At 46.2% G+C, this 13,343-nt stretch overlaps 1 protein-coding gene across 1 annotated transcript; it reads left to right on the plus strand.

The window, feature by feature from the left end:
- Window positions 1-11,280: 11,280 nt before the first annotated feature.
- LOC101435150 (melanoma-associated antigen B10-like) lies at window positions 11,281-12,561 on the plus strand. The gene has a single exon (XM_012525166.3). It carries the CDS (start codon window positions 11,379-11,381, stop codon window positions 12,423-12,425), a length of 1,047 nt encoding a protein of 348 aa, XP_012380620.1. The 5' UTR covers window positions 11,281-11,378; the 3' UTR covers window positions 12,426-12,561.
- Window positions 12,562-13,343: the final 782 nt, after the last annotated feature.

Here is a 13,343-nt window from a genome sequence, read left to right on the forward strand (position 1 = left end):
GGTTTGGATGGGAGGGGGGGAAGCAATTGGTTCTTGACACAAATTGTAGAAATTTTGAGTTGTACCAGCTGGAAAAGCGTCCCAACAACCACAATATATAAAATATCCTCAGAATGTCATTTAAAGAGTGACTTCTGTTTCAGTTCTTAATTCTGGAAATTGTTTTCTTGTGGTCTTTATGAGCTTCCACCATGGTGTACCATGTCCAGGACCCAAAAGTGCAGAAGGTGATGGTATAGCCAGTGAACCTCATCTTCAGATACTTATGAAATAGATACCCAATTCAGATGTGGCTCTATGAACAAGTGAATATGCAGCTAGAATAGAGTATCAATGGTTTTTATGAGTATATAAACCTTGTAAGAGATGATGCAGAAGAAATATTTTCTAAAATAAAGTCATAACGGGCAAGATTACAAAATATTACTCTTACAAAGTGTCTCCAACTAGAAATGATCAATGAAGGGAAAAGTTGTGGAGAAGGCAATACAGTTTTTTAGGTGTCTTTTGTTCTAAAATATTTGCTCATTTTTTTTATTTGTATTTTTTTTAAAAAGTTACTTAGCAAGCAACATAGATTTACTTGCTAAGCAGCCTTATGGTTGATTTGGTGTGCTGTGTCCTAGACTGCTGCCTATTCTTTGATAGCTCCTGGATTAAAATTCCCAGAGGAAAGATTGGTAAGGTCTAATGTCAAAATAATAGTAATAACTGCCAATTATCAAAGCCCCAGTACATGCAAGGCAGTGTGCCAGGGGTTTTGCATACATTAAGTACATCCCATCTGACCCTCACAGCAAGGCATAAAGGACCAAGTGAACAGGAGGACTACTTATCAAGCCCACATCATAGATAAAGAACCTGAGCCTCATAGAACTCTGTGATTTTCCTGAGTTCATGTGGCTCATGAGTGACAAAGCTGGGATAACACCCTCAGTCTGAATACATTGACGGACCACAAAATTCCACTCCTCCCAATTCGAAGCAGACCTTCTGTCTCTTAATTCATTTCCATTTTCACTATTTCATAATGTCTCTCAAGCTGAAAAACAACAAGAAAAACAAAACCTTGTGGCCAATATGCTAAAAGGAGGTGTAAAAAGAGGTGAAAATGAGAATAAACACAATTTATGGATTGTTTATGGGCTCCATTTGCCAAGGGTCCTCCTGTCCCCAGCCCCTGGGTTCCTGAGAGCTGACACTGCCCAGGGGCTGGCATATGTGGTCAGTCCCCACACTTTCCCCGTGTCACAGCACCGTCCCTGGGTCGCCTTCCCCAGTGTGCCCTCCTATCCGACTCCGCATCCTGACCTGCTCACCAGACCTTCACGTTCTCCTCCTCTGAGGCTGCACCTTGCTCCAGGGGAACAGACAGCCCAGAATCACCTGTCCTTCCCCTGATGTAGAGCATGCCACCTCCTTGCAGAGGTCCTCTGGTTGCCCCGTCCCTTAACATGGAATCCCTCAGAAAGCAACAGCCCCTTCCACATAATTATTCTCTTGTGATGGTGAAGTTAAATCACCTGCTCATTGCTCTTCCACCCCACTGGCTGGTGATTTTGCAGAATCCTTTGGTACCTGGGATACAACCTTAAGTTAGAGAGGATGTTTTAGAAAGCAGAGGCAGATAGGAAGATAGGAACTTTTAATCTGGTAAATTAGTTGATACTGGCCACTAAACATATACACTGATGAGTGAGCTTTGCTAAGTGGTTTAAACCCAAGCCACCCTCATAAGTGGCAGAGGAGGAGGGTTGTGGAAATCACTGGGTAGCAATCATCTACAGAGGCTGAATTCCTAAAACTCTGGAGTCCTTCCAGGGGGTTGTAATAGTTTTCTCTTGCTGTCATAACAAATTACCACAAACTTAGCAGCTTACAACAACACACATTCATTATCTCACATTTCTATAGGTGAGAGTCTGGGTTGCCTCTGCTGGTTTCTCTGATCAGGGTTTCACAAGGTATAAAGCAAATTATTTCATGGCTGGGCTCATACAGGAAGCTCTGAGAAGATCTCCTTCCAAACTCATTTAAGTTGTTGGCGGAATCCAGTTCTTTGCAGTTGGAAGACTGAGCTCCCCGTTTCCTTGCTGGCTGGCTGCAGGGTCCACCAGAGTTCCTACAGGCCTCTCTCCTCTCCTCACACATGGGCCCTACATCTCTGAGTCAGCCATTACACACTGACTTCTACTCATGCTTGGAATATATCTAACATACCCCTCTGCTTCATTTCCCTTATGCCTCCAGCTGGAGAAAGTTCTCTTTGGGTAAGAGCTCATGTGATATGATTTGGCCCTCGCAGATAACTGAGTAACTCTTCATTTCAGATCAGTTCCATAACCTTAGTTATATCTGTCAAGTCCCCTTGGCCATGTAATACAAAATATTCATGGTTTCCAGGGGTGAGGGCATGGACATCTTGGTGCAGCAATTGTTCAGCCTATCACAGAGGTAGGAAATTTTTTTCTTGACAGGCATCCTAGCTTTGATCATTAAAGAAAAAATAATAGTTTGTTGACTCTTGTCAATATCTATTCCGGAACAAATTTCTGATTTAGTAGTGTGCCAAACAACACATGTTCATTAGATAATGGGTAGCAGTTACTCACAAGTTATGATTTTGACCATGTGGCAAAAGACAGAAAAAATTCTCAACCTTTTGAGATTACAGAGGGACATTTCAAAGATCATTGCTGAAGATGCCTGAGTAAAGAAGGGTTAACGCTTCCTACTGAGATTTATGGGTCCCTTTGAAATTTGGGGTGATCCTCTCTCTGAAAACACCTGTCATGTATAGGCACTAGAAAAAGTTTGCATAGTGCAAGGTAAGTTTGTCCTTTAGAAACTCTTCTGAAGATGAGAGGGCTTTTGTCACAAAAAAATTATTATAGCTGCTCTTTATTGAGCACCTATTATGTAACAGTATACGGGAAAGACTGCAAGTGCTCATCCACATTGTATCTTGTTCTCTTTCCAGGGTTCATGTTTTCTAATTATGTTGAAAGGGAAAGCAGCTTAATCCCTCCCCTGTATAAAGTGGGATTTCTTCAGTGATGTCTTTACTATACCAGTTAGTAAGGAGCATCAGGAAGACTCAGGTGTAGAGCAATTTCCAGAGTCCATGAGAGAGATCATGTGCAAAATCAAGTCCAGAGTGCCTAGGAAGTTAGAGTTTGAATCCAGAATTCAGCATAGGGTTGAAAAGGGACCATATAGAGAAAAGGTGGGAAATATGATGGAGGGTCCTGTTGGGAAATTTCTGAATTACCAGCCTGAAGGAGAAGGGGGATCTGTGCAGGTAGATCTACTGAATGACAGGACCAGAACACCCCATCGGACCTTGCTGACTGGTATTCCTCTATCTACTGTCAAGCAGAGTATAGGTAGCTCCACTGCTTCACTCCAACTTCCTATTATTGGATCTGGAAAGAGCCACATCTTTTGAGTGCGCTGGTGGCTCAGTGCATCCATGCCAGTGTAGTGGGGCTGAGAGCTGTCTTGATGCCTGCTGGAGACGGTTGTTTCTTCCCCCAGGTACAGCAGTACCATTCGCTTAGGTTGGGGCTATGCAAATGGGCAGGGTTGGTGAGTGATGACAGTGTAAATAGGCCAAGGGCACCGATGAGTAATGAAAGGGGGTGTGTAGATGCAAGAAGGGGGAAACTAGAGGAAGAACTCCCTGAAGCTAATAACCTCAGTGACTCTGCAAATAAAGGATTGAGTGCGGATATGTCCTGAAAGCCATCCACGTGTGAGCTCAGACTGCCTCCTGGGGTTCTTGAGCTCTTTGCACATCAGAGGGCAGAGGTCCTGTGGCTGAGTTTGGTGGCCTTTGTTGCCACAGACACTGAATGTTTGTGGGGGTTAGCTCGTGGTGCCACCATTTGCAAGGAGCATAGTGAAGCATTGGGGATGATGCAGTTCTTTATTAAACTGACTGTGGGTGACTGGGATATGTGGGGTCCAAATCTCTATTTTTGTAATAACCCCAACTTGATTAATTTGCAAATTTGAACTAATAATGCATCTGTAATGGCCATTGCCAAAGTCGTTATATGATCTGTTAGTAATTGCAATAAAGTGCAAAACTGTGAAACGAGTTCAGTAAGCCACGTATCAGACTCAGGCCAACAGAGGGTGGGTTCCCAGGTGTAACAAAAGTAAAACGGGATCCTGAGAGAGGACAGAAGCTCCAGCCTCCTTCAGAACAGAGGGCCCCACCCCTGCTACAGCGCAGGGAAGGCACAGGAAGGGGTGGTTAGAAGTGGCTTCTCTGACTTCCCCCTCTGGTGTCCAGGGGAGTAATCCTGATCAGTGGGGGTAGTGTCGGCTCAGCAGAGGGAGGAGTCCCAGGACTTGCCTTATAAGGTAAGGACCTTGGGCGAGGCTTGAGAGGACCCACTACTCCAGAAAAGAGGGGGGCCCATCGAGTCTCACCTCTGCTGTCAGCCCACAAGATAGGATCACCTGATGGAGCGTCCTCTGAATTTCTGCTCTGGGTACTCAGGAAGGTGTGGGCACTGGACCAGGGTGTTCGCCACGGGGCAGTCGAAGGAGGAGTCCCAGGCTCTAAAAAAGTAAAGGTGATGACCCTGAGTGAGGTCGGAAGGAACTACACATGCCTCAACGGAAGGATCCTCACAGAGTCCCGCCCCTGGTGTCAGGCCTGGGAGACCCCAGGCAAAGCATGGCAGGAAACGGCCTGAATTTTGCCTTTAGAGTCTGAGGGAAGTGAGGATTTTCTTGAGAAGGTGGTGGCTTCAGATCAACAGAGGGAGGGGTCTCAGGCCCTGCCGGTAGGTAAGGTAAGGTCCCTGAGAGAGGTTTGCAGGGCCGCTCTCCCTCCCACACACACGAGACCGGAGGGGACCCCACGGCCTTCCTCCCTTGTTCTCAGCTCCTGCAGACCCTGGACAGGAATCTCCTGAAGGAGCGAAACCTGAGGGCCCATGAATTCCCTAGAGGGGCTCAGGGAGTTGAGGGCATTAGTCCAGGGCGCCAGCTTCAGTTCAGAAGAAGTGGCAGTCCAAAAACTAACAGAAGTAAAGGCAAGGTCCTTGAGCGGGATCTGGGGCAGCCACACCTTGCAGGACAAACGGGGCCACCCTGAGCCCCACCCCTACTATTAGCTGTGGGTGTGGATGAATATGACGCTCTGCCGCCTGACTTCCGCCTATGATGTGCGCGGGTAGGGAAGGCATTTGTCTGAGGCGCGCGCCTTCAGGTCAGCAGAGAGGCATACCAAGCCCCGCCACAGGTTAAGGTATGGACCTAGTGCCACCTGAGGGAACCACCCATCCTCTAACAAAGGAGGCAACACATAGCCTTAATTTTGCTGTCAAACCTGGGATGCTTTGGACTGGGCTGTGAGTCTGAGGCAACCCCTGACTGTGTCCTTGGGGGATGTCAGGGAGATGAGGTCCGTGGTCTGAGAGGGACAACTTCAGGTGATTAGAGGGGGGCTTCTCAGCCCCCTCAAGCATTCAATGTCAGGACCCTGAATGAGGACTGAGGACCACCATGCCAGAACCAAGAATCAGACCTTGTCCCTTTGGTCAGCCCTGGGAAGCCCTAGTAAGATCACTCAGTCTGAGTATGCCCTGATGTCCTCCTTGGGCATATCAAGGAGAACAGGTCCTGGTCTGATTGGTTTATGCCTTAAAGCTGTAGAGGGGAGTATACCACGTAGTTAAAGTGAGGGGTCACACAACCTGAGGATGGAAGGGAACCGCCACCCCAGAACAGAGGGGACTCTGCAGAGCCCCGCTTCTGCTCTCCATTCTGGGAGTCTCCCTGCAGGGCTGACAAGCTGAGATGCCACCTCCCTTCATGGGGAGGGGCCATTTCAGAGAGGTGAGATCCGAACAGAACAGCCTCAGGTCACACAAAAGATCTGACAGACAAGGTGAAGAGTCAGGGTGAGGAATTTGAATACTGAAGGCACACTCAACCCCGGAAGAGAAAGGATATTATATACCCAACCTACCTGGCCCTGCTGCCCCTCACTCCAAGTCAGGGTTTCAAATAGGTGAACAACGCAGGTCTGAGGGCAGAGATCTCAGGTTAGCGGAGGCGGGGGGGGGGGGGGGGCAGGGGAAGGAGTGGTTTCAGGCCCTGCAAGGAGGCAAGGGAAGAACGCTTAGTGAGGATGGAGGAGACTACCCATGCCATAACAAAGGGGGAGCTCAGGGTCAGGGCTCATGTTTGTGGTCAGCCCTGAAAGGCCCTGGCCAGATCTGAGATTCTGAGTCTCAACAGACTTTCTCCTTGGAGATCAGGGAGGGGAAGTTTTGGTCTAATCAGTACAGGCCTCAGTCGTAAAGAGGGGGGAACTACTAGGCAGTCAATGTGAAGAGTCACAATGAGAAACATTATGGATTCATGGGACCAGCCACCCAAGAAAACAGAGAGTTCCACAGAACCCTACATGTACTGTCAGCCCTGGGAGCTCCTGGGAAAGATATGATAGGATGAGGTCTCCCTAACAACTTTCTCAGGGGTCTCAAGGGTGTGAAGAACTTGTTTTGAGGGGGTAGGTGTTAGGTTAGCAGAAGGAGAAGTCCCTGGTCCTTCCCAGATCCAACGTGAGGAACTTGGTAAGGACTGAGAACCTTAATTACCATAGGACCGAGAGGGTCCCACCTAGCCCTGCCATCATTATTGTACTGGGCAGGAGTGGTTAGATAAGATTTCCCCTGATTTTTGTCTCTGGTGTCTTAAGGAGGTGAGAGCTTAGGTGTAAGAGGGGCAGCATCAAAATAGTAGAGCAGAGTGATCCAGATCCTGCAGAGGTCAAGGTGATGACCCTGAATATGAACTGAGAGAAAATTCACTCTCTCAAAATGGAGAGGTCGCCACAGGGCCAGGTACAGTCAGTCCTTGGTGTCAGCTCTGGTAAGTACCAGACAGAGCTGGCAGATGAAAAAGCCCATGGCTCACTCTAATTCCTTCCACAGGGTTTTTAGGGGACAGGTTTATCAACGAACAGGAGCCTTGTGGGCTTGTGTAGTGCAGTGACCTCAGGAAAGAGGTGACCTTCCTTAAAACCAAGATAGTACATCCCTACGGAAGGTGCACACACTGCTTTTAAAAAAATATGCATCCAGTGTATTTTATGTTTAGCAAATTTTTTTAAAGATACATAGATCACACAAAATGTTATAGTAAAAAATATAAGAAGTTCCCATATACCCCACTCCCCACCCGACCCCTACTCCTCCCACGTCAACAAATTTTTCATCAGTGTGGCACATTCATTGCATTTGGTGAATACATTTTGGAGCACTGCTGCACCACATGGAAAATAGTTTACATTGTAGTTTACACTCTACCCAGTCCATTCAGTGGGTTATGGCAGGATATATAATGTCCAGCATCTGTCCCTGCAATATCATTCAGGAATACTCCAAGTCCAAAAATGCCCCCATATCACATCTCTTCTTCCCTCTCCCTGCCCTCAGCAATTCCCATAGCCACTGTCTCCACATCAATGATACAATTTCTTCCATTGCTAGAGTCGCAATAGTTCTATAGAAAAATACCAGTAAATCCACTCTAATCCATATTTTATTCCTCCATCCTGTGGACCCTGGGATGGTGATGTCCACTTCACCTCTAAATTGAGAGAGGGGCTAGATCCCACATGACTGATGGATATGATTCTCCTACTTGCAGTTGTAGACTCTCTTGGTTCCCTGATGTAGCAGTTTGATATGGTTATAAATTCCAAAAATAGATATTGGATTATCTGATCTGTACCTGGGCATGATTAAGTTATTATTAGGGCTTTGATTGGGCACATCATTAGGGCATTGAGTCCCCATCCCTTGGTGGGGCGGGGAACCACAGATAAAAGGCATGGCAAAGGACAGAGTTGGAGGGGTTTTTAATATTGGAGTTTTGATGGTGGAGTTTGATGCTGAAGCCTTAAGCTAGAGCCCTGGGAAGTAAGCACACAGAGGAAAGAGAAGCAAGCCCCAGGAAGAGACGAACTCTGATCCCAGGAAGAAGCAAGCCCCAGGAAGAGAGGAACCCTGAACCCAGAGAAAAGCAAGACCCTGGAAGGGAGGAACCCAGTAAGCCTGAACTCTTGCAGACATCGACAGACATTTTGCTCCAACATGTGAAAACAGACTTTTGTGAGGGAAGTAACTTATGCTTTATGGTTTGTTATCTATAAGCTCCTACCCTAAATAAATACCCTTTATAAAAACCAACCAATTGCTGTTATTTTGCATCAGCATCCCTTTTGCTGATTAATACAGAATTTGGTAATGAGAGTGGGGTAGTACTTTTGTAATTACCAAAATGCTGGAATGGTTTTATCAATGGGTAAGGGGTATTTTTTGGAGGAATTGTGAGATGCTTGCAAGAAAAGACCTACACAGTGTTTTGAAGAGATTGTTGATAGCAATATGAGTGCTAAAGAGACTTTTTATGATGCCTTAGAAGTAAATGATGAAACTATCATTGGAAACTGGAGGAAAGGCAATCCATGTTTTAAAGTTGCAGAGAACTTAGCAAGATTAAATCCTGATGTTTTATGGCAGGCAGAATTTGAAATTGGTGAGCCTGGGCATTTAGCTGAAGAAACTTCCAAAGTAAATCTGGAGAATGCAGTTTGGCTTCTGCTTGCAGCTTATAGCAAAATGCTAGACAAGAAAGATATACTAAGGACTGAACTGTCAGGCACAAAGAAAACAGAAACTAATTCTGGAATTTCAAGCCTCTCAAAATCAAGCTCCCAGATGAAAGTGCCCCATTGGAGGAATTAACTAAACTTGGAACTTGTAAATCAGGATTGAAGATGCAGTTATCTTGGAAAATCTTGGACAGACTTCTGGAAAGTCTTACTGTCTGATGGCTTGGACCCCTACTGCTTGCATGCTAAACAAACAAGGTTTTTGAGATAACTGTATGAACAAAATCATTGTCAGCTTGCACTAAAAGGGACATGAAAGGAGAGTTTGAAGGAGAAACAGCTTTAAGAAGAAAACCATGGAAGCTGAGATCTGGAATTAAGACATCACCTTGGACCAAGAGAGGAATCCCACCCATGAGTACAGAGAGGTTGAGTTTGCACCAGCAGTTGAAGAGGGTGGATGTTCCCACCCAATGTTCTGGGAGAGTTTCACCATACCAGGGTACAGGGAGGGTGGAGCACATTCCCCAAGGATTATGACAGTTAAGGTCAGCCCCCCACAGGTCTGAGAGGGGTGGACCTGTCCCCCATGGATTAGGGAAGGCCATTTGATCCACTTGTTGCTCTGAGAGGGTTGAGCCTGCATGCCAAAGGTTAGGGAAGGCCAGGTGGTCAACTTGTTGCTCTGAGAGGGTTGAGCCTGTATGCCAAAGGTTAGGGGGAATGTTATCTTCACATCACTGTACTAACCCAAAGATTGGGTAAGGTGTGGCAATCACCCCAACACTCTTGGAGGGTGAGGTCTGGAGCTTGGTTGACCCAGATGCTTGATGAGGGTGGAACCAAGAAAATGGCCATTGGGCAAGCATGTGGAAAGGGTGGGTTCCCATAAGGCATCAAGGAGAAGAAACCATCATCTTAAGAATGACTCTCAGACTGAAATGGAATGAAGGATCCCTGCAGTTTTACTGAATTGTAGAGGACGAGTGACTCATTTTTTTCCTCCCAATTTCTCCTTATTGTAGTGAAAATGTTTATCCTTCGTCTATTTGTGTATTGGAAACAGATAAATTGTTTTGTATGTTTCAGAGGTCTATAACACAGGACTTTCCCTAAGACAAACTGTATTTCTTTAAATTGATTGTAATATGATTTAGTACTTGCATTGTCACTGATTTAAGTTTTTTTATTGAGTATTTTAATGTCTTTTTGGAATTCAGAGGGTGGAATGTAGTAGTTCTATATGGTTATGAATTCCAAAAATAGATATTGGATTATGTTTGCAATCTGGTCTGTACCTGAACATGATTAAGTTATTATCAGGGCTTTGATTAGGCCACATCATTAGGGCATTGAGTCCCCATCCCTTGGTGAGGCGGGGACCCACAGATAAAAGGCATGGCAAAGGATAGAGTTGGAGGGGTTTTTAATATTGGAGTTTTGATGGTGGAGTTTGATGCTGAAGCCTTAAGCTGGGGCCCTGGGAAGTAAGCACACAGAGGAAAGAGAAGCAAGCTCCAGGAAGGGAGGAACCCTGATCCCAGGCAGAAGCAAGCCCCAGGAAGAGAGGAACCCTGAACCCAGAGAGAAGCAAAACCCTGGAAGGGAGGAACCCAGGAAGCCTGAACCCTTGCAGATGTTGTCAGCCATCTTGCTCCAACATGTGAGAACAGACTTTTATGAGGGAAGTAACTTATGCTTTATGGCCTGTTATCTGTAAACTCCTACCCCAAATAAGTACCCTTTATAAAAACCAACCGATTTCTGGTAGTTTGCATCAGCACCCTTTTGGCTGACTAATACACCTGATGTGGTGGTTGACCATCCTCACCTCTCTGTTAGCTGATCTGGGTAAGTTCAATGAACTGGAGAGTAGGTGTTGTAACTCTGCTGAGGCTCAGGGCCCAGCTGGCACACGGGCAGTCCAGAGATTCAAGTCTCCTGAGGACACACCAACTCCAGTGCCAACCACAGGTTCAGTAAAAGTGACAAAAGAGGCATGTGTAGAGAGGTCACATCTGAGTCCAACTCCATCACACTCAGGAGCACAAACTCCGACATAGGCCCCAATGGCAAGGCACTGAACTCTAGGGTCATCTGCCATAACCATATAACCTGTGTGTCTCCACAGCCCTCAGGAATACCAGTACCTGGGGTTGTATCTACTTTGGCTGTCTCTGGGATCTTGCTGAGATATGCCTTAAGCGTGACCCCTCTGAAGACCTCCCGACTCACTTTGCCGTCTCTTAGCCATATAAACTCATCTGTCTTTATCATTTCCCCCTTTTATTCAAGGTCTTTTTCTAGTTGTATCACCAGCTGGTGATTGGGTAATCCCTCAGTGCCAGGGAGACTCATCCCTGGAGTCATGTCCCATGCTTGGGGAAGGTAATGCATTTATATGCTGAATTTGGCTTAGAGAGAAGCCACATTTGAGAACATGGTGGCTCTCAGGAGGTAACTCTTAGGCACACTGCAGCTTTAGGCCTAGTTGAAATTTCAAGCACACAGGCTCCTAAGCATAGTCATCAGTATCAAGAGCCCATCATTGGGCCATCCTTCTTCACTGGTCTTTGCCCTTGGGGCAGAGTTGCTGTTCCATTAGGGAATGTGACAGAGCTCTCCCAGCTAGGAACTCAGGACTCCCTTAGTTGTCAACACACACTGCTTTGTACTCTCTCCTCTAGGTACCTTCATCACCTGCTCTCCTTAGTGCTGCGTCTGACAAAACATCATGCCTCGGGGTCAGAAGAGTAAGCTCCGTGCCCGTGAGAAACGCCGCCAGGCCAGAGAAGACATCCAGGATCTGGTGGATGCTCAGGCCACTGCAGCATCAGAAGAGGAGATCCCCTCCTCCTCTTCTCTTTCTTTCAAGGGTATTCCTCAGAGTTTACCTGCTGCTGGGACACACAGTATGCCTCAGGAACCTCACAGAGCACTGTCCACCAGCATTCATGCTGTAACTGTTTCATACAAAACATCTGATAAAGATGACAACAGCAAAGATGAGGAAAGTCCAAACTTCTCACTGGCCCAACTTGCCACTGAGAACTTGCACAGAGGTCCTATAGATGAGAAGATGATTATTTTGGTTCATTACCTGCTGCACAAATATGAAATGAAGGAGCCCATTACAAAGGCAGACATGCTGAGAAATGTAATCCAAGTGTACAGGAGTCACTATCCTGAGATCCTCAGCAAAGCCTCTGAACACCTGGAGCTTGTCTATGGCCTTGACCTGAAGGAGGTGGATCCCAATAGGCACACCTATATCCTCGTCAACAAACTGGAATTAAGCTGCAGTAGGACGCTGCCTGATGACAGAGGCTTGCCCAAGACCGGCCTGCTGATGACTATCTTGGGTGTGATCTTCACAAAGGGCAACTGTGCCACTGAGGAGGAAGTGTGGGAAGTGTTGAATGTGATGGGAATATATGCGGGAAGGGAGCACTTGATCTTTGGGGAGCCCAGGAAGCTCATCACCAAAGATTTGGTGAAGGAAAAGTACCTAGAGTACTGGCAGGTGCCTCATAGCAATCCTCCGCGCTATGAATTTCTGTGGGGTCCGAGAGCCTACACTGAAACCACCAAGATGAAGGTATTAGAGTTCTTGGCCAAGGTCCATCATACTGTTCCCAGTGCCTTTCCATTCTGGTATGAAGAGGCTCTGAGAGATGAGGAAGAGAGAGCCCAAGCCAGAGTTGCAGCCAGGGCTCGCATCAGTGCCATGGCCAGTGCACGTTCCAGAGCCATGTTCAGCGTCTCCTCCTGCCCCAAGTGATGTGAGCAAGATGCTTTACGTCGAGTTTGAAGAGAGCAGTCAATCATCTAATTAGCCAGGGTCAGGGTGGGGCTGGAGACAATACTGTATACCATCTTTGTGTTCCAATTCTTTGTGGAAACAAGGAAATCTTTTTTCCCCCCAAATCTTGTTCCTTTTCATAGAAGGTTTAAATAGCTTCAGAATCTAATTTGGGGAATGACATTGACCACATCTATTGCTATATATGAGGCTTAAGAGTAATAGCTTTGTCATTTTGTAAAACAAATTGGGTAAATTTCTATTTTATTTAGTGATTTTCACCAAAATAACATGGCAATAGAATAGGCATTTACTTGGAAACGTGAAAGAACTCAGAGTAAAATAGTCATAACAAATATACCACACTAACGAAAGATTGTTAGTAAAAGGGGAAAATGAAAGGGGGGATGGAGCATATGGAAACTTTTCTATAATATAAAACTTTAAAAATAAATTTTAAAAAAAGGATCAAGAAATAGAGGGGATGGGGAATGGATTTGGCTCAATGGATAGAGCATTTGCCTTCCGCATGGGAGGTCCAAGGTTCAAACCCAGGGCCTCCTGACCCGTGTGGTGAAACTGGCCCACACAGTGCTGATGTGCGCAAGGAGTGCCATGCCATACAGGGGTGTCCCCCGTGTAGGGGAGCCCCACGTGCGAGGAGTGTGCCCCATAAGGAGAGTTGCCCGGCATGAAAAAAGTGCAGTCTGCCCAGGAGTGGTGCTGCACACATGGAGAGCTGACACAGCAAGATGACACAACAAAAAGAGACGCAGATTCCCAGTGCTACTGACAAGAATACAAGTAGACACAGAATAACACACAGTGAATGACCACAGAGAGCAGACAAGTAGGGGTGGGGATAGGGGAGAAAATTAAAATAAACAAAAAAACCAA

This window comes from Dasypus novemcinctus, chromosome X (genome assembly GCF_030445035.2).
Source record: "Dasypus novemcinctus isolate mDasNov1 chromosome X, mDasNov1.1.hap2, whole genome shotgun sequence".
Lineage (NCBI taxonomy): Eukaryota > Metazoa > Chordata > Mammalia > Cingulata > Dasypodidae > Dasypus > Dasypus novemcinctus.

Excerpts from the sequence above, each read along its gene's own strand:
- LOC101435150 (XM_012525166.3), top strand. The coding sequence starts at position 11,379 with ATGCCTCGGGGTCAGAAGAGTAAGCTCCGTGCCCGTGAGAAACGCCGC.